General features: G+C 42.3%; 4 protein-coding genes across 4 annotated transcripts; 3 read left to right on the top strand and 1 right to left on the bottom strand.

Moving 5' to 3' along the window:
• Nucleotides 1–528: 528 nt before the first annotated feature.
• On the top strand, nucleotides 529–1,621 carry LOC110016719 (L-selectin-like). Its single transcript, XM_020710474.2, has 3 exons — nucleotides 529–986; nucleotides 1,067–1,155; nucleotides 1,226–1,621. The coding sequence occupies exons 1-3, from the start codon at nucleotides 689–691 to the stop codon at nucleotides 1,310–1,312; spliced, it is 474 nt and encodes a 157-aa protein (XP_020566133.1). The 5' UTR covers nucleotides 529–688; the 3' UTR covers nucleotides 1,313–1,621.
• Nucleotides 1,622–9,445: 7,824 nt separating this feature from the next.
• LOC101156196 (C-type lectin domain family 17, member A-like) lies at nucleotides 9,446–10,092 on the bottom strand. The gene is made up of 2 exons (XM_020710580.1): nucleotides 9,627–10,092; nucleotides 9,446–9,546 (listed from the first exon to the last, which is right to left on the bottom strand). The coding sequence occupies exons 1-2, from the start codon at nucleotides 9,925–9,927 to the stop codon at nucleotides 9,446–9,448; spliced, it is 402 nt and encodes a 133-aa protein (XP_020566239.1). The 5' UTR covers nucleotides 9,928–10,092.
• Nucleotides 10,093–14,780: 4,688 nt separating this feature from the next.
• Nucleotides 14,781–17,436, top strand: LOC105356086 (C-type lectin BpLec-like). Its single transcript, XM_011485921.2, has 2 exons — nucleotides 14,781–15,053; nucleotides 16,847–17,436. Exons 1-2 carry the CDS (start codon nucleotides 15,014–15,016, stop codon nucleotides 17,275–17,277), a joined length of 471 nt encoding a protein of 156 aa, XP_011484223.1. The 5' UTR covers nucleotides 14,781–15,013; the 3' UTR covers nucleotides 17,278–17,436.
• A 127-nt stretch (nucleotides 17,437–17,563) lies between these two features.
• On the top strand, nucleotides 17,564–18,382 carry LOC110016720 (L-selectin-like). Its single transcript, XM_020710475.2, has 3 exons — nucleotides 17,564–18,032; nucleotides 18,113–18,201; nucleotides 18,291–18,382. Exons 1-3 carry the CDS (start codon nucleotides 17,735–17,737, stop codon nucleotides 18,372–18,374), a joined length of 471 nt encoding a protein of 156 aa, XP_020566134.1. The 5' UTR covers nucleotides 17,564–17,734; the 3' UTR covers nucleotides 18,375–18,382.
• The last annotated feature ends 4,916 nt before the right edge of the window (nucleotides 18,383–23,298 follow it).

Raw genomic sequence — 23,298 nt, 5'->3', positions numbered from 1 at the left:
TAAAGACTTGTAAATGTATAATTTAACCTAAATTTTAATCAGAAAAACTAGAAATTCCATCTGTTATATCCCACCCCAAGGGAGGGAGAAAATAGGTAACATAAAAAGAAATATATTTAGTTTAAGGATTTAAACTGCCAGGGCAGCTGTTTATTAGCTGGACAGTAACAGCTTGAATTCTCAGGCACTGTAGCAATAAATAACAAAACCTAAAGCGGGACTAAAACCAGAGGGACATTACTAGGTTACAAAGTCCACACGCAAGAGGAAAAACGTTGGCCATTTTCACAGGCTTCTAATGCCAAGTCCAAAAGCAGGGGCCAGCTGACAAACGCATTCCTGTCAGGAATTCAGCTGCTGAGGCTTTTATGTTTCCCACCCAGCCTGGTGATTGGAGGAGGGAAGGAGGCTGCAATCATCTCCTGCAGGAGGTGAAGTCAGACGGTGTGGTGGAGTTAAAGGACAGACACACATACCCCCCCCCCCCCCCCCCACACACACACAGAAGGCCTGGGGCCAAAACACCATCCATCAACACAAGAAATCAAACCAAAGTCATTGAACCTAGGGTGTACCTACTTTAACTGTACTTTTGCTTTTTAACATTAGGTTTTTACATCTTGACTAAAAATGTTCTGTTTCAGTTACAGATCAAAATAAGAAAAACTACGTTTTCATCAATCAGACGATGTCGTGGAGTTCTGCTCAGCAGTACTGCAGAGAAAACTACAAGGACTTGGCGATGATTGAGAACCAGGAAGAAAACACGGAGGCTCAGAACACTAAACCATCCAATTATAAGGTCTGGATTGGTCTGTATCAAGAGCCCTGGACCTGGTCTGATGGAAGCAAGAGCTCCTTCAGAAACTGGTACCCCTCTGGTTTAAACAACTATGGAGGAAACCAACACTGTGGGACAGAGAATTCTGAGCACGTTTGGGGCGATGAGGACTGTAGAGTAAAAAGAGTTTTCGTCTGCCATCAAGGTGAGCATCTAAAGAAATACTGTCATGTTTTACATGTAAAATGTTGGACTTGTGTGACGGTTTTTCACTGTTCTGTTCAGTTTCAAAGAGGAAGACCACTTTGATGATGAAATTCAGCTCTGATGCTGACCTGACCGACCCAAAAGTCAACGCCCAGATCCTGCAGCAGGTAGATTTCTGAGACTCTTTTCTTTTGTCAGGAAGGATCCACCTTTCTGAATGTTTTTCTTCTCTTTTAGCTCCCTGCTTTGCTCTCAAAAGATGGATGGACAAACTTCAACCTGCAGTGGAAGATTCAACCCCAAAAAACTCCAGGGTCACAGTGATGGTCCTCCATCTACCCTCAACGTCTTCATGGGTTTCAAGACTATTTCCTGTTAGAAACACGTTATATTAGTTTAGAATGACAATAGAATCGGTAATATTGTGTATATTGTCAAAGTAGTTTTTGTTTTTTATTTTTGTTTCTGTTTTTGCTCTAGTGTATTTTTTTTATATCTTTACTTTGACTAATGGAATTGTCTGAAAAACTGGAATGTTTTAATTTGACTTTGACCAAAATAAAAGTGTGAATTCTTGTGTTAAACCAGATTACATAGAATTCACATAAATATCCATCCAGACTTACAAAGGAACACACCAACCCAAACACTCAAAATGTCAAACACAGACTGTGGTCACATGGTTTAGAGCAGGGGTCGGCAACCGCCCCTAATAAAAAAGAAAGCACTCGGAGCCACAACTCGTTTTGACATCATTATATATATTATGCATGTGTATATTATTCAAAGGTGCTCATTACGTCGATCGCGATCGACCTTCAATGACATGAGTGTAGATCGCGGGCCAGAAAAGATAAAAAAAAAAAAAAGTACTTCTTTAAAATCCACCAGCCAATCAAAATCCTCAGTGAGAAGTAAGGGACTTGACATGTAGATTGGCCAATCGGACATCGTCTGAAGCATACGTCGCTGCAAATGCACATTATGTTCTTTAAAGGATGATATTGCGGCCGCGTGTGGGAGGAGCTACTGGTTCTGGTCTGATCGCTGCATGGAGCGATGTGTTTATCAATGCATGGTAGACACTGAGAATGTGGAGAGATCAGGTTTATTGTTTTGAAGAGTTCTACTTGGTAATCATGTTTCCATGTTTGAGTTCATAAAATCATCCCAGAGAAAGTCTCTGCTTCAACTCCTGCAGGGAAAGCTGCGTCTCAATCTGACGCCCGTGTTTGCATCTCTCTGACAGAGTTTGAAGCCAAAGCCCCTCCTCCGCCTCTCTACCTGCTTTTCCTCTCTACCTGTTCACCTGTTCACATCCTCTGCAGCCTAGAGTTGGTTTCCCCTGCGCTCCCGGTGTGTCCTACACAGAGAGCGCAAAATACGGTAGTCAGGGCGCTCCAGTGCCGCACAAGGATGAAAGAGCCGGACGCAGGTTATAGCGGGGATAGAGCGGGTTAAGCAAATGAATGGAAGAAGGCGCTCCGCTGAAGAAATATTCAATATTGTACACATTTTATTATTAGTCTGAACTTTCTTTTATTTAGAAAAATCTTTTATTTTATTAGTCCAGTACGGAAAAAAAACATCAACAAAAGCTGTGTTGGGTGGTTTTTGGCTGGGTCTGGCGGTTTTCAGATGACTTTTGGGCTGGAAAACTGTGACTCTATCTGGCAACGCTGGCGCGAATTCTCAGTCTGTCATCAGCGAGTTGGTCTCTGCCCCGCGGTACGTCAAGTTCCCGACAGAATACAAGCTCATTACGAAGCTGTTTTTTACGTGGCACTCGCTTCGTGCGGAGCCAGCAGCGCCTTTGAAATGCCATGAAAAATGAACAAACTAAAATAAAATTTAATTATTATAAAATACTCATTATTTTCCAAAGTCACAGGGAGCCACAACAGATGGATGAAAGAGCCACATGTGGCTCCGGAGCCATGGGTTGCCGACCCCTGGTTTAGAGGAAACAACAGCAGCAGCAAACAGACAGACGGTTGTGGAAACATGCTGTTCATTTGGTTAAAGATACTGACCAATCATTCCTTTGGGAAGGCCGTGTCTAGGCCACCACATGCATTTTGCCCATATTGCCTTATGCCTTATGACAGCATCACCTGTACATCAAAAGTGTAACCAACTTGAGTACCTTACAAAGACCCCCCAATACACTTACCACACACACAACAATGGTGCAGATTGTGGAAGAGGTGCAAATGTCACAAAATCTTGCTCCAGGATTTTTCCTTCACACCTCTATTCTGATTTATGAAAGACTTGAAGTCAGAGCATTTTACAATTATTAATTTCTCCTTCATGGTTAATTTTTATGTATTAAAAGGGATGCCATTTATGTGTCACTACCAAATCCGAGTCCCTTATTAGTCAAAGATCGACCTTGTTTATCTTTCAACGCGCTTTCAATGGCCGAGGCTTTAGTGCTTAAACGGTCGTAGAAATTGTGCTGCTATGTGGACGCCCAAAAACCTGCACTTCTGCGCGGTTACCCAGACTTTTCCTTGGAAGCAGTCACTAAAACATGCTTTGGCGAGGGTGGTGTGAAGGTAGCTTTAAGGGGTCAAACGACGGACAATTTTAGAAGATAGCAACATTTATACAAGTATTTTTCAGCAAAGCTATAAACTTTCTAGATCAACATTTCAGTGGAAAAGAATTTGCAAGTAGTTAATGATTTACAAAGCATTGTTTATCAGAGAAAGTTTGCATATGATTAGTTTTAACCAGACACAAACGTCGCTTTACCAGGTTAAAACTTCAGATCTCATCCTCAGAACTGCTGCTGCTTTCAGGACTGTGAGTATGATTATTACTGCATTTTTAAAGATTTTTTTGCAGGAACAAAGTAAACAATAAATAGCATAATAGAGAATAATCTAATGTGCAAATTGACCTGCTTTATAAATGAATCCCGCCCTCAGCTTTCTTTAATTGTGTTTTTTAAAGCATTTTCCTGCACTTTCTGGATCATTCATGATTGATTGCAGGCTTTTTTCCCCCTTTACACTTGTTTAAATCAGTAGCGGTTATAGGCACGGGCTACACGGGCGATGGCCCGGGGCGCAAAAATGAAGGGGGGTGGCGCCGGCAGCTCAGCCCTTGTAAAATAATTTATGCACCACCATTGGTTTACTTATGTCACAGACATAACAGTCTGAAACCTGGTGTTGCCCTCGCCCCGCAGCTGCGCTCTCTCTCCTGTCTTTGAGAAGTAGACGCAAATGTGCGTGAAGAAGAAGAAGGGAGGGGGCGCGGGCGAGGTGAAGGGTGCAGGCTGAGAGGTGAGCACGGAGCGCCGCCGTGTTTGCGCATGCGCAAAACCTGGCCGGATCATCTTCAAGGGGGGGCGACGGTCGTGGGCCGCGGCTCAGTGCTTGATGAAAAAATAAAAATAAAAACTGCGACAGCGCCGCCATGTAGTGAATTGGCGCCCCTGGTATCATGCTTTTTGGGGTTATTTTTGTGTGAAATGCCCAAAAAATATTTATTTTTTATTTATTTACAAATGTTGGGTTATATTATTAGTCAATAGAATTTTTATAAATCTGTTGGTAGTTTTAAGGATTAATATTTACCATTCACTACAACTCTATGGTGACAAAACATAATTTAACAGGTCATAACTAAAAATGTGCCAATCAAAGGATTGAAGACAGCAAACCTGAGCAGATAAATATTGACGAGTTGATGCTGACCTGACAGACCCAAAAGTCAACGCCCAGATCCTGCAGCAGGTAGATTTCTGTGACTCTTCCAACCATTTCTTCATCGAGGATTTTGGTGTCACTTTCCTGCTTCGTTGTTTAAATTCTCTTTAAGCTTCATATGATGCTGTGCAGTGGTGGAATGACAGACGTCAAACTGAAGTGGACGATTCAACCCAGTAATAAAAAAACGTTGGTCTGATTCACCCATTTAACCATTCTATCTATCACCATGAAGACATGAAGCATCTCATTTATAAATCAACTTTACAATATTTTCTTTGCTTGATTTGAGCTGCACCTAAAACCATATTTGGGGGCTCCTTCGGGGAAATGGGTTTTCAAATGACACCAAAACAATTTTCTGAACTGAATAAAGTTTCTTATCTGAAGACTTGTGTTAAGCGATGTAGTTTCTGTTCTCCCATGTAAAAATCGTCAATAAGTGTTAATAACTTTTACAACACAGAACCTCTGGGTCCCGGTCCATGGCTGATCAGCTCTTTCTCTGGACCACCTCTCCAGTATTAAGCCCCTACCTTTATGCAACTGACATCACCTGAGACATTTAAGGGAATTTTAACAAATGGAAAAATTAAAAGATTCCGTCCAACACGCCTGAATCTCACATCCTTACCCTTACGTTTTGTATAGGTGTTCATTACGACCTGTCACTCGCAGCATGACCGTAGCAAAATGTGCATGAACGTTTTACCTCTATGAGCGATCTACGACCCATATATTTCCTGCAGGTAACATTCATGATCCATAAGGGTTTTATATTGTTCCCCTGCAGTCAGCCCATATCCACCTGCAAAGGCAGTTGGGTTTGGGACTTAAAAGTTAAATGTTTAAAGTTTAAAGGAATTCTAATAAATCTTTAAAGAATCTTTAAAAATACAAAACCAGAAGATTATTTGCACCTTAGACACGTAGGGTCCTTGGTAGGGGGGGTGCTTGGACATCACTGCAAGCAAGCAGCAGATGTCCTCCTGGCACCCTACCCGCCAATTTTAACCGCACCTTAGACATTTAGGGCCCCTTGGTGTGGAGGGTGAGGGGACATCACTGTGAGTAATCAGGAGATGTCCCCTTAGTGCCCTACTCGCCAATTTTAACTGCACCCCCCTTAGTACACACACCCCTCCCCCTTCAATATATACATTCAAACATAAACACACACACATGCACACAAACACCCTCTCAAACACCCATACACGCACACACATTTTACAAGGAAGGTGGGACCTGGGTCCATCTGTCCCCTACCCCGTCCCTGGTGGGGGGTGCGGGCCTCTTGGCGATGGCGGCCGTGTCCCTTGGGTGCCGGCTCCCTGGGCCCGGCGGTGCTCTCTCCGCGCGGTGGGGGGGTTCATATTACACCTGAGCCGGGGGTGTTCGTGTCCCTGGGGGGTGGGTCCTGGTCCTTGCCCCTGGGCGCTGGGCCCCGCCAAACTTCCAACATGGCCGAGCCTGGTCGGGCCATATTTATAACATCCCTTATGGGCCGCCCTTTTTTCCCCGGGGTTCCCCCCTCCTGGGCGGGGGCGGCGGGCCCCTGCCTTGCTCCTACCTGGACCAACCGTGGGCCGGGTGGGTGGCTGCCTGGAGTGCGGAGCGGGTCTCCCTTGGGGGGTCCTGGCTCGTACCTGGGGTCGGGGCGGGGGGATGCCCGGAACTCCTGGGTGGTGGTGGGGTGCTCGTCTGGGGCTGTGGGCGTCCTTCTCCGGTGGGGCCCTGCGTTGGGCTCTTCCGGCGCGGCGGGGGGCTGCTTTCCTGGCTGGGCTGGGGCGGCGCTCTCTTTCCCTCTGCGCCTCCCTGCTCTCTGGCTCTGGGGGCCTCGCGGCGGTCCTGCTGGCCCTGGCCTGGGTGGCGGTCTTGGTCGCCCGGGGGGCGGTTGTTCCCTGCCTGTTCCCGTGTGGCGCTGGGGGAATTCCGGCTGCCGCTGCTGCTGCGGCGGGGGTATGGGTGTGGGGGTGGCTGGGCGCTCCTCCTCCTTCTTTTCACATTCCACCATCCATTTTAGAAGAACATAAACACTCACCTGAGCACAGGTGTTAGCTCACCTTTGCACTAATAGTTTGCATGATTGAATGAATGAAAGATTTCACACTAGTTGGTTTAAAGGCATAGGTATGCGTTCGTGAACACTATCTGTTTTGTGTGCATGCTGACATGTGGACATTTCTGCGGCTAGCAGGTGTGTTGATAATATTTGAGTGTGTGTGAACAGGCCCCGCCCTTTTTGTACTACATTTGAACCGTACCGTAACGATAAACAACCAGTAAACCTGTCTGCTCTATGCTGCTTCATGGTCTTACCCCCCTTCCCCTCCTATTATCACCCTCCTACCCCCCCCTCTCTCTAACGTCCCTCTCTCTTGTTCCCCTCTTTCCTTTTCCGTCCGGTCCAACACCAAAGATTTTCAAACATGATTGAAATTAATAAAGTTTGGCCTCAATTACAAAAGGGGTTTATTCAGACATACCTTTGGTTTGTCTGAAGATGAATAACCCCTCTTGTTAGAATAAAATATGTCCAACACAAGAGGCCCTCAGCTCTCATCTGTTTGCCTAGCTGTTGGACAGGACAAGTAAAAAAAAAAAAAAAAAAAAAAAAAAAAAAAAAAAAAAAGAATCTTTAAAAATACAAAACCAGAAACAACGCGCAAAACAATAGACAGAGACTCTGACTGCAGTCATTCATCTCAAAGACCCAAAGTGGTGCTTTTAATACGGTGGCCCAGAAGGGTCACAACACAACACATTAACTTTATACACAACACACTAACTTTACACACAACACATTAACTTTATACACAACACATTAACTTTATACACAACACACTGCTAGCTTCTCTTGTAGCAATAACATGCTCCCTCCACAGCTCACTGTGACATTACTTTCTGTTAGGTAGTTAGCTGCTCAGCCCAGTAGAAATTTCAGAATAAAAGCACTTCAATTGCTGCTTTACTTCCGTTGTGAGTTAATGTGTTGTGAGGTAAGTTAATGTGTTGTGTTGTGACCCTTCTGGGCCATGAGTTAATGTGTTGTGTTGTGAGTTAATGTGTTGTGTTGTGAGTTATTGTGTTGTGAGTTAATGTGTTGTGTTGTGAGTTATTGTGTTGTGTTGTGAGTTATTGTGTTGTGAGTTAATGTGTTGTGTGTTAAGTTAATGTGTTGTGTGTAAAGTTAATGTGTTGTGTGTAAAGTTAATCTGTTGTGTGTAAAGTTAGTGTGTTGTGTGTAAAGTTAGTGTGTTGTGTGTAAAGTTAGTGTGTTGTGTGTAAAGTTAATGTGTTGTGTGTAAAGTTAGTGTGTTGTGTATAAAGTTAATGTGTTGTGTTGTGACCCTTCTGGGCCACCGTATTTTAACGTGTTCTTGTGACATTTTTCTGATGATGCAAGACATGTGTAAAAGAAATTAAGTTTTAAAATTTAGTTTTTTAAGATTCAAATTATTGTGAGTCAGGAGCAGACAAAGAAATGCAGATTGAAAAAGAGTTTATTTGTGATTATTTGAGAAAACATGCTGGGCGAGCCACAAGTACGTTGGCCGAGAGGTGCAAGACACATTTACATTTAAATACAACAACAACAAATCCCAGTACAAATGAACTAATACTGAAAGACAACAGCAAATCCAGCTACAAATGACCAAATCGAGGAACACGACAACAAAAGTGGAGACACAGTTTTCTTTATGTAGACATTATAAATACTTGAAACAGTTCAAAAGCATTTTTTTTTTAATTGTATCACTACAATCAAAATCGCAACAATGTTTAGCATGGTAAGCTTTTTGCATCTCTTCCGGTATTAAGTGTACTGTGTTCTCTTTCCGTTAGCAGCCAGCCAGCAAAACATGACAGCAGAAGAACAAAAGCGAGCAGATGCTAACTCAACGGTGGATGAAAACTCGTTATGCTACAGAGCTTCTTAAAAGGGATGTACCAAGTGCACCATCGACAAAATTAGTACTTTTTTGATCGTAGCTAAAGACTTTTTTTGCATCATTGCACAAATAAATTCTCTAAAACCCAGACATTTGCTGATTATTTTTTTAAATTCTTTTTCTCACAGTTTTAGTGTGTCTTTAGTGAACTTTAAAGACCAAATGGGACAAACGGTTTGTTTTGTTTTAATGTATGTACTGAAAAAAAACAAAGTTTTTTTGGTTAAAATTCCTTTATAAGTCTCAGTAGATGTTAATTGTAGCAACACCCAGAGGGAGGGGCCTCCTGCTGGAGAGTCCGTCCAGTCACAACATTACATTAAATTCACAACATTAAATCTCTGAGTTCAACTAGGGAGTTAAACTCAGAGATTTAATGTTGTGAAGGTTTATGGGGGTTCTCGGAGAACCCAGAAACAAAAGCACAAGCGCAACTCTTCAGATAAGACACTTTATTCAATTCAGCAAAATCTGGGTCATTTAAAAAAAGAAACCTTTCCCGGAGGAGCCCCCAAATATTTGGTCGCAAGTGTAGCCCAAATCAAGCAAAGGAAATTATTATAGCGTTGATTCATAAATGAGATTTTTCATGAAAATGATACAAATGATTAAATGGGTGAATCAGACCAACGTTTTATTACTGGGTTGAATCGTCCACTTCAGTTTGACGTCTGTCATTCCACCACTGCTCGTCATCATTTGAAGCTTGAAGAGAATTTAAACAACAAAACAGGTATAAACATGACACCAAAATACACGATGAAGAAATGGTTAAAAGAGTCTCAGAAATCTACCTGCTGCAGGATCTGGGCGTTGACTTTTGGGTCTGTCAGGTCAGCATCAGAGCTGAATTTCATCCTCAAAGTGGTCTTCTTCTTTGAATCTGAACAGAACAGTGAAAAACCGTCACACAAGTCCAACACTTTGCTTGTAAAACATGTCAGTATTTCTTTAGATGCTCACCTTGATGGCAGACAAAGACCCATGGGATGTTACAGAACTCATCAGCCCATTGATGCTGGGGATTCTCAGTAATACAGTGTTGGTTTTTATCGATGTTGTTTAAGCCAGTGTTTGGTAACCAGTTTCTGAAGGAGCTCTTGCTTCCATCAGACCAGGTCCAGGGCTCTCGATACAGACCAATCCAGACTAAATCACTGGATGGTTTAGCGTTCTTGGCCTCCGTGTTTTCTTCCTGGTTCTCAACCATCGCCAAGTCCTTGTAGTTTTCTCTGCAGTACTGCTGAGCAGAACTCCACGACATCGTCTGATTGATGAAAACGTAGTTTTTCTTGTTTTGATCTGTAACTGAAACTGAGTTTAAGTGTTTTTAAGGCCCAGACAGACCGGACACAAGGCATACAGAGTTGACTGTTGGAAATTGGACTCATTCTAGCAGTGGTGGACCATCAGGGCCTTCAAGGCTTTTCTGTAGTCCTAAAATATCGGAATCATGTGTTAATTATAGCTTTCCGTACATTCTCATTACATCATTCCAAATGGTCTGTCTATTCCCTTTTATTGTGTTTATGATGGTTATGCTGCTTCCAGACAGACGCATTTTCAGATTGCAATGCAAAGCTCGCTTCTTCGTCATCCAATGGATAATTCAGGGTTAAGTGATTCAGACGTAGGACTACTGAAGGTCCAGGTGTGTAATGCACGGCCCACCACTGCATTCTAGTCACCAGATACAAATATTCCATTGAATTCCAAATTAAAATTTTAACCTAAAATGAAGTCTTTACAGGCTGGTACTTATATTTAGTGTCTTATTCTCTATTGAAGAGAGCTGGAGGGAGGAAGTTTTTTTTTTCTCTTCAACTATTAATTCTTCCCTCTTTGATTTTGTTTAAGCTCAAATTCGTTTATTCAGTAATTTGGGAAGTTTGATATTAACTAAAAGCAATGTCTGAAATATCCACAAAATAAAAGTTGTTCTTACCACTAAAGCAAAGAAAACGTTGGAGGCTGTTACAGTCAATGTCAGCCCACAGTCCCCCTCCACCTACTGCTACACACGTTTCCTTTGCCTGATAGTAATCTGGACTGATACTGCTCCACGACTGGTATCCAGTTGTGCTGGTTTGTCCTGTTGCTGACCATCTCCAGGAGTTGCTCTTATTTCCCATCGATGTTTTCCAAGCTGCTGGATCATCATGTAGACCAATCCACGCCCAGGAGTAGGAAAAGTCGGCTTTCAGTCTGTTCAAGTCATCCAGGCTGTCAAATGTAGCCAGGTCGGTATAATTCTCCCTGCAGTACAGTTGGGCATCTCTCCAGTTCAGAGATATGTTAACATAGTGGTACTGACGCAGGGGGAACTGTGAGCCAGAGATGCAGCCTGGATGGAGACGAAGTTATTGATAAAATAAAACATTAAAACAACATGTTATTTTGGTTGTTTTCCCTATTTTATCGTTTTCTGACTATTCTATAGTAAGAAACAGATTTTTTGTAAATCAATACCAACAATGATGTTAAAATAATTATTAGTGTCTTACAATCAAGAAGACGCTTCATGACATTTTCTTATAATTCGGTGAGATTTGACATTCACATACAAACTTTAAGCAAATGTATCGCTCAGAAAAACTGAGCTTTTCTAAATAACTTACCAAATGAGAGGAGAGTCATCAGCGTCGTGTACCGATGCATTTTCCAGATTTCACTGCAGATAATTAAAAAGGCATGGATGTTCTGTTAGTCTGACACTATAAGTAGAGGAAGAAGAAACTCACTGCAGTCCAAAAATGTGTTTTAATGTGTCCTAGTGCTACAATAAGGATAAACGTTTAAAGAAAAAGAAAGAAAAGGAAAAACCTTGCATCAGTCCTGCATGAATGTTTCTGAAAATGTGGAAAAAAATTAAAAAAACAATGACAATTTTCCCCCCTAAAACTAAGGAAGATGATTTCTGTAAACAGCACATCAGTTTACTCATTCCGTCATTTTCCTCTCCTGTTAATTCTTGTAATGAAAGCTAAAAATCTTTATTAAATATAATCATACTTACAGTTCTGGAAGCAGCAGCAGTTCTGAGGATGAGTTCTGACACCTCAACCTGTTAAAGGGACTTTTATGTCTGATTGAAACTATTTCCATATGCAAACTTTAACTTATTCATAATTCTTTGCGAGTTCTTTATAACTTGCAAATTTTTTTCCAATGAAATGTTGATCTACAAAAGTCTTTTACAGAATAGGAAATTCTATTCCTTTGTTTTGTTGAAATAAGCGTCTAAATAGTAGTTTGTCTTCTAAAATAGACCATCATGTGATTTCAAGCAGCTGCTCGGAACGCCAAGTTTAGCGGCCCAAAGCGTAAAAGCTAGTAAAAACCAAACAATTGAACACATTAGGAATGTTTGCAATACTTGCAAAAATTGTTCATACTGAGTGCATTGTGATCTATATTTGCCAACAAGGTGAGCATCACTGCACACTGGTCTTTTGCACAGACTTATAGGACACTCGATTTTGGAATTGTAGATTTGGACAGCTCTACAAAAAGGCAAACGCACTATAGGGAAGGAATTCAGACAACCTACGTTTAAACCAACCGCAAACATTTGTCAGAGAATGAAGATTCAATCACATAAGGGTAATGATTTTTGGAAGTTGCCTCTGATTTCGTAACTTTTATGAATTTTCCTAGAGCAACAGGAGAATTAGTCAGGCATCTGTTGAGAAACTTCAGCACAGAAGATGCTCCTCTGTGTTAAAAAAAATACACAGTTAATCAGGATTTATGTAAAAACAAACGAGGATAAATATTGTGTCATGAAAGATGATCTGAGGATTGGTTGAGTTCTCTGTGTTTATAATGTTGCTGTTGTTGAATTTTTTACAAATCCCAAACAAATTCTACAAATGATCAACTTTGTATCATTGAATCTTTGTCAACTGTGAAAAAGATTTCCTAATGTTTACAGATTTTTTTTAGCTAAATGTATTGTAGTAGCACATATTATTGCGAATATTACTGGAGAATAAAAATCGTTTTTCCAGAAACTGGAAGCTTAAAAATATTACACTTTGACCCGTTCAGACCGGCCCGTGAATGTATTGTCTTACATTAAAAATGTTCGTGGCCTGAAAAAAAGGTTGGAGACCACTGCCTTTAAAGTGGCCATAAGAGCTTTAAGGAGACACACCTTAAGATGCAGCCGCTCCGCCACAGCAACCCCAAAAACCCTATTTCACATTTCTGTGAATCCTCTGTTGTTCCTCTTTGTCCTTGCTGCACGACCCGATTTAGACCAGATGGCAGATCTTAGCAGATGGTCTCACATTTGATCCCTGAGTGTTGAGGTTTACCAGCAATGTGTGCTTTTCTCTGTGATGACAAACGACAAAACTCTCAAGGGACTTTTCTCAAGGTCACACCAGTCCTCTTTCTGAGGAGGACACTAGTGTGACATTCCTTCCTTCCTTCCTTCCTTCCTTCCTTCCTTCCTTCCTTCCTTCCTTCCTTCCTTCCTTCCTTCCTTCCTTCCTTCCTTCCTTCCTTCCTTGCTGCCTGCCTTATTCTTATTCAAAGTCTTATTTCATTCTGACGCAAACTCCACTTTATTTTTTGTTCTCAGCCTCACACAAAACAGAATTCTACAATATTTAGCGCTTTTTTCTAAATTTTATTCTTTTTTTAAAAAAAAACAGGCTCACGGTTGACGGCCACATTTGCCAGCAGCTTTGAGGTAAAGTGAGCAGGTCAAAACTACAGTGGCCCACAGGGCTCACACTACATAAAAAAGAAAAAACGCAACGGCAGTATTCGAAGCACAACGAAGTTGCCCGCAACGCTACGACATAACCACAGCAATAGCATTAACCTCAGCACAATGGAAATGAGGACTTTTTTTTCCTACCGGCGGAAAAAAAACAATTCAGTCTCAAACTATTTGGTGCAACGGAGTTATAGAGTTCTGAGAAAAAAAATCTGAATTTTCTATGCCCTTTTTTTTCTTTCTCAATGGCCCTAATCCTCTTCCGTAAGCAAGTGTACAAAAAAAAATTGTAATTTTACGAGATTAAAGCGGAGGTGAGCAGACAGTGCAGCAGCAGAGCAGACCGACTAAACTAAGTAGAGCAGCTGAGCTGAATGTTTATTGAAAACGTCCCAAATGTTTGGAAGCTCATTTGTTTGATTTATGATCTATTAATGTTTTATTTATTGATGGGGAGTTTGCAAGATCTCTGCAGCCTGATGAAGCTGTGATGAATGATTGGTGGAGACAGTTAAAGGGGCGGGACTTTTCCTAAAACAGCTGAAGCTACGGCTAAATCGTCATTCTTATCAAATTGTCTTTAATGGAATCAGATAAATTCAAAGAAAAAAGTATTTTATGATCTTTCTTATTCCTTACTACTCAGTGTTTTATCAGGGCCTGTTTGGATGTAAAAATCTTCAATAAGTGTGAATAACGTTTACAACACTGAACGTCTGGTTCATGGCTGATCAGCTCTTTCTCTGGAACAACTCTCCAGTAATAAGATAAGATAAGATAAAACTCTATTCATCCCACAATGGGGAAATTCTTTTATCTCCAGCAGCAAAAAAAGACATTCAGAAGTGCAAACAGCAAACAGAAAATAACTAAGTAAAAATACACAGCAGAAGCAACCGTAGAAGAATAAAAAACAACTGAAAAACAACGACAACAACAGTTTACAAAATAAGTAAAATGAGTGAATGGAAAAACAAAAAAACACAGAGGGTCCGTGGAGTGTCCTCTACAGTTTGGTGCAGGGGTGGGGGGGGGGGGGGGGTTATCCATGATGGATGTTAACTTACCCATCATCCTCCTGTCCCACACCTCCTCGATGGACCCTAGTGTGCAGCTCAGGACAGAGCCGGCCTTCTTAACCAGTTTGTTAAGCCTCTTCCTGTCTGTCCTGTCCAGAATTTTGCAAGTAGTTAATGATTTTCAAAGCATTATTAATCAGTGAAAGTTTGCATATGGAAATAGTTTCAACCAGACATAATGGTCGCTTTAACAAGTTGAAACTTCAGATCTCATCCTCAGAACTGCTGCTGCTTTCAGGACTGTGAGTATGATTATCCGTTTTTTGGGATTTTTTTGCAGGAAAAAAGTAAACAATAAATCGCATAATTATAAAATAATCTAATGTGCAAACTGACGTGCTTTATAAATGAATCCCGGCCTAAGCTTTCTTTGTGTTTTGTAAAGCATTTTCCTGATTTTTTTCCTTGTTTAAACTTTCATCTTTAGGGAAAAACATGAAGACACTTTGGACATTTATGGACTGCAGTGAGTTTCTTCTTCCTCTACTCATAGTGACTAACGGAACGTCCAGAACTTTTTGAACATCTGCATAAATTTGGATATGGATCGGTACACGACGCTGATGACTCTCCTCTCATTTGGTAAGTTTTACCGTCTATTTTGGAAAGTTTCTGTTTTTCTTTAAAGCTGTAAACTCTTTATGAGGGACGCATTTGATTAAAGTTTGTTCATGAATGTGAAATCTCACAGGTGATAATAATGATCCTGCAGTGTGTTCTGGGGCCTCATTTATAAACGTTGCGTACGCACAAAAGAAGGCGTACGCCACTCTCTACGCAATAATTGAGATTTATAAAAAGCAAACTTGACGGGAAAATGTGCGGTCCTTCACGCAAGCTCTGACCCAGGCGTTCGCACAAAAACGGGTGAAATGAGAAACGGCGACGCCGTCGGCAGATGGAAGAAACACGTGAAAGTGAAAATGACAATACTGCCTCTCAGAAATAACATGAAGACTCCACAAAGCAAGTCTTACAATTAACAGCCTACACGAACACCCGTTGATCGATCAGCAGTGAAACAAATAAAAAAAAATCAAACGAAAATTACAACAGAAATTCAAATGAACACTTATTTGCAGAAAGAAAAGTGAAGTATGTTCTGCAATATTGGCATGTTGTGCAATTCATCCTCATAAATAATATAGTTAACAGAACGAAATAATGTACAAAACTGATATTCCCATCAATGTGTCCGTCTGGCGGAGCAGATATAGGTGCAGACAGACAGATGGATAGATAGAGAGAGATGCATTAATTGTCCACTAGGGAAAGTTGTTTACATAGTCAACATTTCTTCATAAGCTACAGAATTATGGTATTCATACATATGCCTTTAGTTTGTTTTATTTTTGATAAAACAATGTATGGCGTATGTCTCAACCATTCAGAAAGCAACAAGAAATTACATTTGCGCTGATCAATTTCCCATTTCCACGTCGATTATTCCCGACATCTGTAGCTTGTCAGATGTAATTAAATGGAGGGAAATAAAATGCCCCATCACAATGCGTAATGACGCACAATGGCTGATCTTGCGCTCTAAGAAGAAGTGGCAAATGGAAGAATTCAGAGTGAACGCATCTTTAGACAACAAGAAGACTTGCTGGCAAACGAGGACGAGTGGCTTATGAGCCGGTTCCGACTTCCTCGAGCCGTCCTGTTGGAGCTTTTGGGGGGTGTCACCCGGTGCATCTGGTGCGTCGTGTCCCCCTCCGCCTCAGTCACCACTCCACTTAAAAAGGATTCCCCAATAATTGCCGCCAGTCTCTCATCAAGAGGGGTCAGCTCCGGTGTCCCCCCCCCCGTGGCAAACACACTCTGGCGATGCAGCGCCAGAGGTTTTTTTGCCTCAACTTTGATGTCCGACCATTTCTTTTTTATTTCGGCCACAGTCCGAGGTTGTGAGGCTACAGCATTAACGGCGTCTGCCACCGTTTGCCACTCACGTGCCTTTTAGGCATTAGTAATGCCCACACTGTGGCCTCCAAACAACACTTTTCTCCTCTTTTCCACCTCGCCAACGATAAATTCTACTTCACATTGAGTGAAGTTACGTTTTTTTCATTTCCTCTCGGTGTTTGCCGTGGTTTCGCAATCAATGAATATTCATTTGTGGGCGTTTCACTGACTATTTATGGGCAACTATGGGCGTGTCGTAAAGCCGCAAAAGCTGCGCTGCATTTAGAATCGGTTGTGATTTATTAAGGGAAAGATGCGTAGGATGTGCGTGCGCACGGTTTTATAAATCCGAATTTTTCTGTGCGTACGCACGTCCTATGTTTCATCCGTACGCCACTTCTGACGCAAATCCTACGCAAAGTTTTATAAATGAGGCCCCTGGACGCTTTATCAATAACTTCATCTCCATCCAGGCTGCATCTCCGGCTCACAGTTCCCCCTGCGTCAGTACCACTATGTTAACATGGCTCTGAGCTGGAGTGAAGCCCAACTGTACTGCAGGGAGAAATACACAGACCTGGCTACATTTGACAGTCTGGATGACTTGAACAGACTGAAAGCCGACTTTTCCTACTCCTGGGCGTGGTTTGGTCTTCATGATGATCCAGCAGCTTGGGAAACATCGATGGGAAATAAGAGCAACTCCTGGAGATGGTCAGCAACAGGACAAACTAGCACAACTGGATACCAGTCGTGGGACAGAGCCAATCCGGATTACCTTGATGCAAAGGAAACATGTGTAACAATAATTGGAGAGGGACTGTGGAACGATTTGACCTGTAATGCCTCCCACACTTTTCTTTGCTTTAATGGTAAGAAAACTTTTGGCCGGAAGTTTTTCTGAATACCCTTTGAACCCAAAGGTTTTTCTGATCTTTGGTCTAATTGAGACTATAAGTAAAAGATAAAGTAGCATTGATGCTTTATTTGTTTCTTTACTCTGCTGGCAGCAGTTAGGCTGGGTACCTTTGGCCACAGTACCATGTACTGACCTGCTCACAACATCTGTCGGTCTGATTAAACCATGTACCAACCTATCAATCACAGAAAGACTCTAAATTGCGAACTAACTTAAGATTTACAACAAAATAATTGGCTTATTTCAGTTTAAAAAAGAAATTCCATCCTCTCAACTAAATAAATCAAAGGACAAAACTGTAAACCAAAGTGATTGAACCCAGGGTGTACATACTTTAACTGTAGTTTTACTTTTTAACATAAGGTTTTTACATTTTGACTAAAAATGTTTTGTTTCTGTTACAGATCAAAACAAGAAAAACTACATTTTCATCAATCAGACGATGTCGTGGAGTTCTGCTCAGCAGTACTGCAGAAAAAACTACAAGGACTTGGCGATGATCGAGAACCAGGAAGAAAACACGGAGGCTCAGAACACTAAACCATCCAATTATAAGGTCTGGATTGGTCTGTATCAAGAGCCCTGGACCTGGTCTGATGGAAGCAAGAGCTCCTTCAGAAACTGGGACCCCTCAAGTTTAAACAACTATGGAGGAAACCAACACTGTGGGACAGAGAATTCTGAGAACGTTTGGGGCGATGAGGACTGTAGCGTGAAAAGAGCTTTCATCTGCCATCAAGGTGAGCATCTAAAGAAATGCTGTCATGTTTTAAATGTAAAATGTTGGACTTGTGTGACGGTTTTTCACTGTTCTGTTCAGTTTCAAAGAGGAAGACCACTTTGAGGATGAAATTCAGCTCTGATGCTGACCTGACCGACCCAAAAGTCAACGCCCAGATCCTGCAGCAGGTAGATTTCTGTGACTCTTTTAACCATTTCTTCATCGTGTATTTTGGTGTCACGTTTATATCCGTTTTGTTGTTTAAATTCTCTTTAAGCTTCAAATGATGCTGAGCAGTGGTGGAATGACAGACGTCAAACTGAAGTGGACAATTCAACCCAGTAATAAAACGTCGGTCTGATTCACGCATTTAATCATTTAGTGGACCCTTTTGTCACAGCATTACCCTTTTATATATATAAAACAATTCATTTTTTTTTTTTTTTTTTTTTTTTTTTTTTTAACTTGTCCTGTCCAACAGCTGGGCAGGCAGATGAGAGCTGAGGGCCTCTTGTGTTGGACATATTTTACTTTAACAAGAGGGGTTATTAATCTTCAGACAAACCAAAGGTCTGTCTGAATAAACCCCTTTTGTAATTGAGGCAAAACTTTATTAATGTTTGAAAATCTTTGGTGTTGGACCGGACGGAAAAGGAAAGAAGGGAAGAAGAGAGAGGGATGTTAGGGGGGGGGGGGGGGGGGGGGTTAGGAAGGTGATAATAGGAGGGAAGGGGGGATTAGACAATGAAGCAGCATACAGCAACAAGTTTACTGGTTGTTAATCATTACGGTAAGGTTCAAATGTAGTACAAAAAGGGCGGGGCCTGTCCACACGCACTCAAATGTTATCAACACACCTGCTAGCCGCAAAAAATGTTCACATGTCAACATGTACACAAAACAGATAGTGTTCACACACGCATACTTATGCCTTAAAACCAACTAGTGTGAAATATTTCATTCATTCTATCACGCAAACTACTAGTGCAAAGGTGAGCTAACACCTGTGCTCAGGTGAGTGTTTATGTTCTTCTAAAATGGATGGGAGAATGTGTAAAGAAGGAAGGAGAGTGCCCAGCCATCCCCACACCAAGACCCCCGCCGCAGCAGCAGCGGCAGCCGTTACCCCCCCCCAACGCCACACGGGAGCAGGCAGGGAACAATCCGCCCCCCGGGGGACCAAATCCGCCACCCAGGCCAGGGCCAGCTGGACCGCCGTGAGGCCCCCAGAGCCAGAGAGCAGGGAGGCATGGAGGGAGAGAGAGCAGCCCCCCCACCGCGCCAGGAGAGCCCAGCGCAGGGCCCCACCGGAGAAGGGCGCCCACAGCCCCAGACGAGCACCCTATCACCACCCAGGAGTTCCGGGCACCCCCCCGCCCCAACCCCAGGTACGAGCCCGGACCCCCCAAGGGAGACCCGCTCCGCACTCCAGGCAGCCACCCACCCGGCCCACGGTTGGACCAGGAAGGAGCAAGGCAGGGGCCCGCCGCCCCCGCCCTGGAGGGGGACACCCCGGGGAAAAAGGGGGGCCCACAAGGGGTGTTGTAAACATGGCTCGGCGGGCCCTCCTTTGCAACGGCGGCCGTGTCCCCGGGGTGCCGGCTTCCTGGGCCCGGCGGTGCTCTCTCCGCGCGGTGGGGGAGTTCACATTACATCTGAGCCGGGGGTGTCTGGTCCCTGGGGGGTGGGTTCTGGTTCTCTCTAGCGTCCCTCTCTCTTCTTCCCCTCTTTCCTTTTCCGTCCGGTCCAACACCAAAGATTTTCAGACATTATTGAAATTAATAAAGTTTGGCCTCAATTACAAAAGGGGTTTATTCAGACATACCTTTGGTTTGTCAGAAGATTAATAACCCCTCTTGTTAAAGCAAAATATGTCCAACACAAGAGGCCCTCAGCTCTCGTCTGTCTGCCCAGCTGTTGGACAGGACAAGTTAAAAAAAAATAAAAATAAAAAAAAAAAACATGGCTCGGCCACAGTTGGAAATTTGGCGGGGCACAGCGCCTAGGGGCAAGGACCCGAACCCACCCCCCAGGGACACGAACACCCCCGGCTCAGGTGTAATGTGACCCCCCCCCCCCCCCCCCCCCCGCACGGAGAGAGCACCACCGGGCCCAGGAAGCCGGCACCCAAGGGACACGGCCGCCGTTGCCGAGGGCCCCGTACCCCCCACCAGGGAAGGGGCAGGGGACAGATGGTCATAGGTCCCACCTTCCTTGCAGAATGTGTATGCGTGTGTTGGAGAGGATGTGTGTGTGTGTTTATGTTGGGATGTATATATTGAGGGGGGAGTGGTGTGTGTTCTAAGGGGGGTGCAGTTAAAATTGGCGGGTCGGGCACAAAGGGGACATCTCCTGATTACTCACAGTGATGTCCCCTCACCCTCCCCACCAAGGGGCCCTAAATGTCTAAGGTGCGGTTAAAATTGGCGGGTAGGGTGCCAGGAGGACATCTGCTGCTTGCTGGCAGTGATGTCCAAGCACCCCCCCTACCAAGGGCCCTACATGTCTAAGGTGCAAATAAAACCAAAAGAGGGGGGGCCCACTCCATGCGGCAACCATAGGAGGCGGGCCACTGCCAAGTAGCTCCCCCCCCCAGGCGTATCGCAGGCTAAACCCCCCACCCCCTCACCCTAATATGAGGTTATATGAGGACTTATATTTATATTTTTTTGTTTTTCCAATTTAATAAAATAGTTTTTTAGCAATACAAAGAGTTATGAAAATGATAGAGCCTAATCCTCCTTCTACATCGATGGCACTCATGTCACCAAGCACACAAAGTGATGGTGAAGCCGTGATTGAAACTTTTAGCCAGACTGATAGATCGGCACATACCTGCTGCCAGAGAGCTTGGACAGGCGTGCAGAACCATAGTGCATGCATGTAACTGTCGGGTAGATTACTTTCACAGTGCTCACAAATGTCTGAGTTACTGAGACCCATCTTGAACATCCTCTGTCCAGTGTAGTAAATTCTGTGAAGAGTTTTGAAATGGATTAGCTGCAGATTTGGACTTTTTGTCAGTTTAAAGGTGTTTAGACAAAGTTGTGACCAAAAACTTTCATCTGTGCTGATGCTCAAATCCGCATCCCATTTTGTTGTCGGAAGTGAAATATTATTATCTAAATTACATAAAAGTTTGTATATTTTGGAGAGAGTTTTTTTCATTGAGAAATTAATCAGAGTGGTAACTACCTCTGGTAGCTTGAAATCGTTGTCTCTGTATTTAAACTTTTTAGTAATAATTGATTTAAGTTGCTGATATTCCAAGAAGTTATTTATTCCATGTTTGTCTTGAAGTTCCTGGGGAGTTATGAATCTTCTATCAATAATTATGTGCTCTAGTTGTTTTATGCCCCCTGCTTGCCAAGCTGGGAAGTGGATAATTTTTTTGTTTATGAGGATGTCTGGGTTGTTCCAGATGGGTGTCATTTTGCACGGTTGAATTGATGATTTTGATATTTTGAGAAATTCCCACCAGGCTGTTAAAGTGGCATTTATATTAATACTTTGAAAAAAATCCTGTTTTTTTACTGTTTGACTAATAAACGGTAGGTCTGACAGGTTGATCTTCCCACATAACGCCTGTTCCAGGTCTAACCATGAGTTGGTTTCTGGATTATTTTTTAACCATTTTAAGATGTATTGTAATTTATTTGCCAGAAAATACTTGTGGAAGTTAGGTAATTCTAATCCTCCACAGCTTTTTGCAGATTTTAAAGTTTTTAGACTAATTCTTGCAGGTTTATTGTTCCATAAAAAGCTTGATATGGATGAGTCTAATGTTTTGAACCATTTTAGTGGCGGTTGTGTGGGAATCATTGAGAAGAGATAATTAACTTTAGGTAAGATTTTCATTTTAACCGTGGCTACCTTGCCCATAAGGGACAGAGGCAGGTTGGTCCAGCGGGTTAGATCGTCCTGTATGCTTTTCAGTCATGGGGTGTGGTTTAGCTGCACCAGTTCTGATAGTTTGGAGGAAAAATAAATACCTAGATATTTGATATTGCCTGATTTGACTGGTATTGTGAGTCTTTGCTCCATTACTTATTCAGTGATAATGAAACAGATTTGTTCCAATTAATTGAGTAGTCTGAAATGGAGGAGAATTCATTAATAATTGTTACCGTTTCATTTACAGAACGTGAGTTATTTAAAAACAGTAATATGTCATCCGCATAGATGACATATTACGATGGCTGTGTTTAGTTTTAATTCCTTTAATGCTCTCATTCTGTCTTATTGCTGCAGCTAGAGGCTCAATAAATATAGCAAAAAGAGAGGGGGAGAGTGGGCAACCCTGTCTGGTTCCTCTTCTGTGAAAGAATCTGTTGGAAGTCTGTTTATTAGTTCTAACTGATGCATTGGGGTTATGATATAATATTTTAATCCAATGAATGATTCTCCAAACCCAAACTTATGGAGGGCAGCAATAAGGAACTCCCAATTTACTCTGTCAAAAGCTTTTTCAGCATCCAGCGATAGTATGGTCATTTCCTGGTTTTTAATGGCGGCAAAGTCAATTATATTAACGAGTCTGCAGACATTGTCATCAGAATGTCTGCCTTTGATGAATCCCGTTTGATCGAGGTGAATTATGTGAGGGGTGATTTTTTCTATTCTCTGTGCTAGTGCTTTGCAGATAATTTTTACATCTGCATTGATTAAAGAAATGGGGCGATAGCTTGAAGGACTATTGGGATCTTTGTCTGGTTTAAGGAGGAGAATTATGTTGACGGAATTCATGTTAGGTGGTATTGATTGGTTTTCCTTGATAAATGTTACCATTGCAAAAAACGTTGGTGCCAGTTGTTCCCAGAATTCTTTATAAAACTCAGCAGGAAAACCGTCAGGCCCTGGTGCTTTACCGTGTGGCTAATAGAGCTTCATGAAAGTCAGACGATGAAAGCGGTAAGTCTAGGTTTGTCATCTGATCTTCACTTAATCTGGGTAGGTTTATTTTATCTAGAAATGAGTTAATGCTTTGCTCTGATGGATTAATCTGTGATGTGTACAAGTTTTTGTAAAAGTCTTTAAACGCGGTATTGATTTTGACGGGATCACGAGTGACACCCCCTTTTTCGTCAATGATGGAAGTGATTGTTGATTTTTCTTTATTAATTTTAAGCTGATTAGCAAGAAATTTGCCAGATTTGTTTGAGTTTTCAAATCTTTCAAGTCATAGCCTTTGTATTTGGAATTGTGTTCGTTTATTAATGATGTCATTTAACTGCAGCTTTAAATTTTTCAGATCTCCCAGTATGTGTTCCTGTGCAGAAGCAGCA

Source organism: Oryzias latipes, chromosome 16 (assembly GCF_002234675.1).
Source record: "Oryzias latipes chromosome 16, ASM223467v1".
NCBI classification, from domain to species: domain Eukaryota; kingdom Metazoa; phylum Chordata; class Actinopteri; order Beloniformes; family Adrianichthyidae; genus Oryzias; species Oryzias latipes.
Note: the sequence above shows the minus strand (reverse complement) of the source record. Positions and strands in the feature narration are given on the sequence as shown.

Coding starts and splice junctions, on each gene's coding strand:
- LOC110016719 (XM_020710474.2), top strand. CDS start 689: ATGTCGTGGAGTTCTGCTCAGCAGTACTGCAGAGAAAACTACAAGGAC. Junction 987..1,066: donor AGTTTTCGTCTGCCATCAAG/GTGAGCATCTAA, acceptor TGTTCTGTTCAG/TTTCAAAGAGGAAGACCACT. Junction 1,156..1,225: donor ACGCCCAGATCCTGCAGCAG/GTAGATTTCTGA, acceptor CTTCTCTTTTAG/CTCCCTGCTTTGCTCTCAAA.
- LOC101156196 (XM_020710580.1), bottom strand. CDS start 9,927: ATGTCGTGGAGTTCTGCTCAGCAGTACTGCAGAGAAAACTACAAGGAC. Junction 9,547..9,626: donor GGTCTTTGTCTGCCATCAAG/GTGAGCATCTAA, acceptor TGTTCTGTTCAG/ATTCAAAGAAGAAGACCACT.
- LOC105356086 (XM_011485921.2), top strand. CDS start 15,014: ATGGATCGGTACACGACGCTGATGACTCTCCTCTCATTTG. Junction 15,054..16,846: donor GATGACTCTCCTCTCATTTG/GTAAGTTTTACC, acceptor ATCTCCATCCAG/GCTGCATCTCCGGCTCACAG.
- LOC110016720 (XM_020710475.2), top strand. CDS start 17,735: ATGTCGTGGAGTTCTGCTCAGCAGTACTGCAGAAAAAACTACAAGGAC. Junction 18,033..18,112: donor AGCTTTCATCTGCCATCAAG/GTGAGCATCTAA, acceptor TGTTCTGTTCAG/TTTCAAAGAGGAAGACCACT. Junction 18,202..18,290: donor ACGCCCAGATCCTGCAGCAG/GTAGATTTCTGT, acceptor ATTCTCTTTAAG/CTTCAAATGATGCTGAGCAG.